The following is a 1811-nucleotide window of genomic DNA, read 5'->3' on the forward strand; positions in this document are numbered from 1 at the left end:
TCAAATGCTCTGTTTGTTTTTTAGAGGATTCGTGAAGATATTCATATGGTGAGCAATGGCAGAGTAAACTGCGCTGGTAAATTTTATTGCGAAAAAAGGTATACTCAATTATGAAAAAAGTACTCAAATTTATAAAAATCTATTGCGTGACGATTGTAGGTTCTGAACGCATTGTCTGATCCGAGGGTTTAAATGCCTAGAAAATTACGGACCAGGCAATAAGTCCAGCAACTATCTCAATCAATCGTCAGCTATGGAAAGATCGGGTTCCAAAGGCTGGATCCCTTGTGAATCAAGTCACGAAAAATTCAAGAATCGGCAACAGGCCATGGGTTTATTTCTTCAGTGCCGACACTTCTATTCTATTCGATTCTATTCTAAGACATTCTTTGTAACTGGAAGTCTGAGAGAGAGACCTTCCTCTTCCACTGCTCTACTGCGATCCAATATACTCGTACTTATTCAACTGCAAACTGCAGTTGCGTGCACAGCTCGTAACTGTGTGTGTGTTGGTAATGAATAAAACGGTGCAGCACAGCACTCCATAAAGTAAAACTGGAAGGTTTTGCGTGATTGCAATGAGCAGTTGCATTTCATATTGATATTACGTCTCCCAGTATTTGAGTATTCTCATCCCAATCTTGATACATGACTTGTGTTCGCAGACGCCATGGTGACGGTGGGTGACCGGCTACTCAACCCGTTCAACATCGAGAACGTCGTACGCCCCATCAACTTGCAGATCTCTGACGCAGTCATGAACTTCCAGCTTGCCGGTGCCAATATCTCCAACATGGTGCGTAACTCTTCCATTAACTGCCTGCATCTGCTACTTTGTGTGTCGTAAATTTTNGGTTGTCGCCACGTACGATAACTTTAAAATGTTCTCTGTTGCGTACAAACGTCCTCAGGTTGCTACACTCAATAGTTTACGTATAATTGTCTGTTCCCGGAGAGTGACATACGGCGGTAGAAGGTTAAGGTAATTTCTCGCATCGCTTTATGCAGGTACCTGGCGTGTGTGCTCACCTACATGGATTCTCTTCAACCGTTCGGCGATGTGCCGGCAAAGTTCGGTGGCAGCATCAAGAGGAGCTTCGTGGCACTGCGCACCTTCGTCAGAGGCCTCAACACCTCCACCAGCGTCGTCAACAACCTCCTCAAGGTGGCTATCATCGGGATAGATGATAACAAAAGAATTCCATTTGCTAGGGTATTCAAAAAAATCTGGGTATCGTACTTCGCTTCTATCATGAATAATGTAACGTAACATTTTAATTTAGTTTAATTTTGTCCTTGGTCATATGACTTACAGTAAGAAAAGAATATTGAGCCAGTTACTGTACTATTGAGGATCAAGAGTCTTATTTAGTTTCCTATCTCTTCTTTCACGTAAATAAATAACTTCTCCGGTAAATCTCTCAGTCGCTCTGCCGCATTAATATTTCACAATCTATTTCCAAATTTTGATTCGCTCAATTCTTCCTTAGTACTCAATCGTCATGTTCAACAAAATTAGCTTCATTTCGAATTGTATTTTCATGTATAATTGTTGATATTGTGACTCGCGTGACTCAGGTGAACCCGTCGGTGTCGTGCGTGCGGGAGCTGATGCGCCTGACGCACTGCAGTACGTGTCAGGGACTGCCTGACGTGCGGCCGTGTCTGCCGTACTGCCTGCACGTCCACACGCACTGCCTCCACCACCTGCAGCAGTTCTCTGCTGACTGGAAGAGCTTCGTCGGTGAGCTTCAACTTTGTGGCCGATTCTATCGGGCGACCAATGGATACGTGTTATATTATAAGGAAAA

General features: G+C 43.7%; 1 protein-coding gene across 1 annotated transcript; it reads left to right on the forward strand.

Moving 5' to 3' along the window:
• Positions 1-665: 665 nt before the first annotated feature.
• Positions 666-1744, forward strand: LOC108680955 (glypican-4; the record flags this gene model as incomplete). Its single annotated transcript, XM_018169887.1, is given in 3 exon segments — positions 666-843; positions 1009-1165; positions 1579-1744. Coding segments are annotated over 3 exon segments (501 nt in total), but the record flags the coding sequence as incomplete, so codon positions are not given.
• Between the last annotated feature and the right edge of the window lie 67 nt (positions 1745-1811).

Source organism: Hyalella azteca, unplaced genomic scaffold, assembly GCF_000764305.2.
Source record: "Hyalella azteca isolate HAZT.00-mixed unplaced genomic scaffold, Hazt_2.0.2 contig9116, whole genome shotgun sequence".
In the NCBI taxonomy this organism is placed as follows: Eukaryota; Metazoa; Arthropoda; class Malacostraca; order Amphipoda; family Hyalellidae; genus Hyalella; species Hyalella azteca.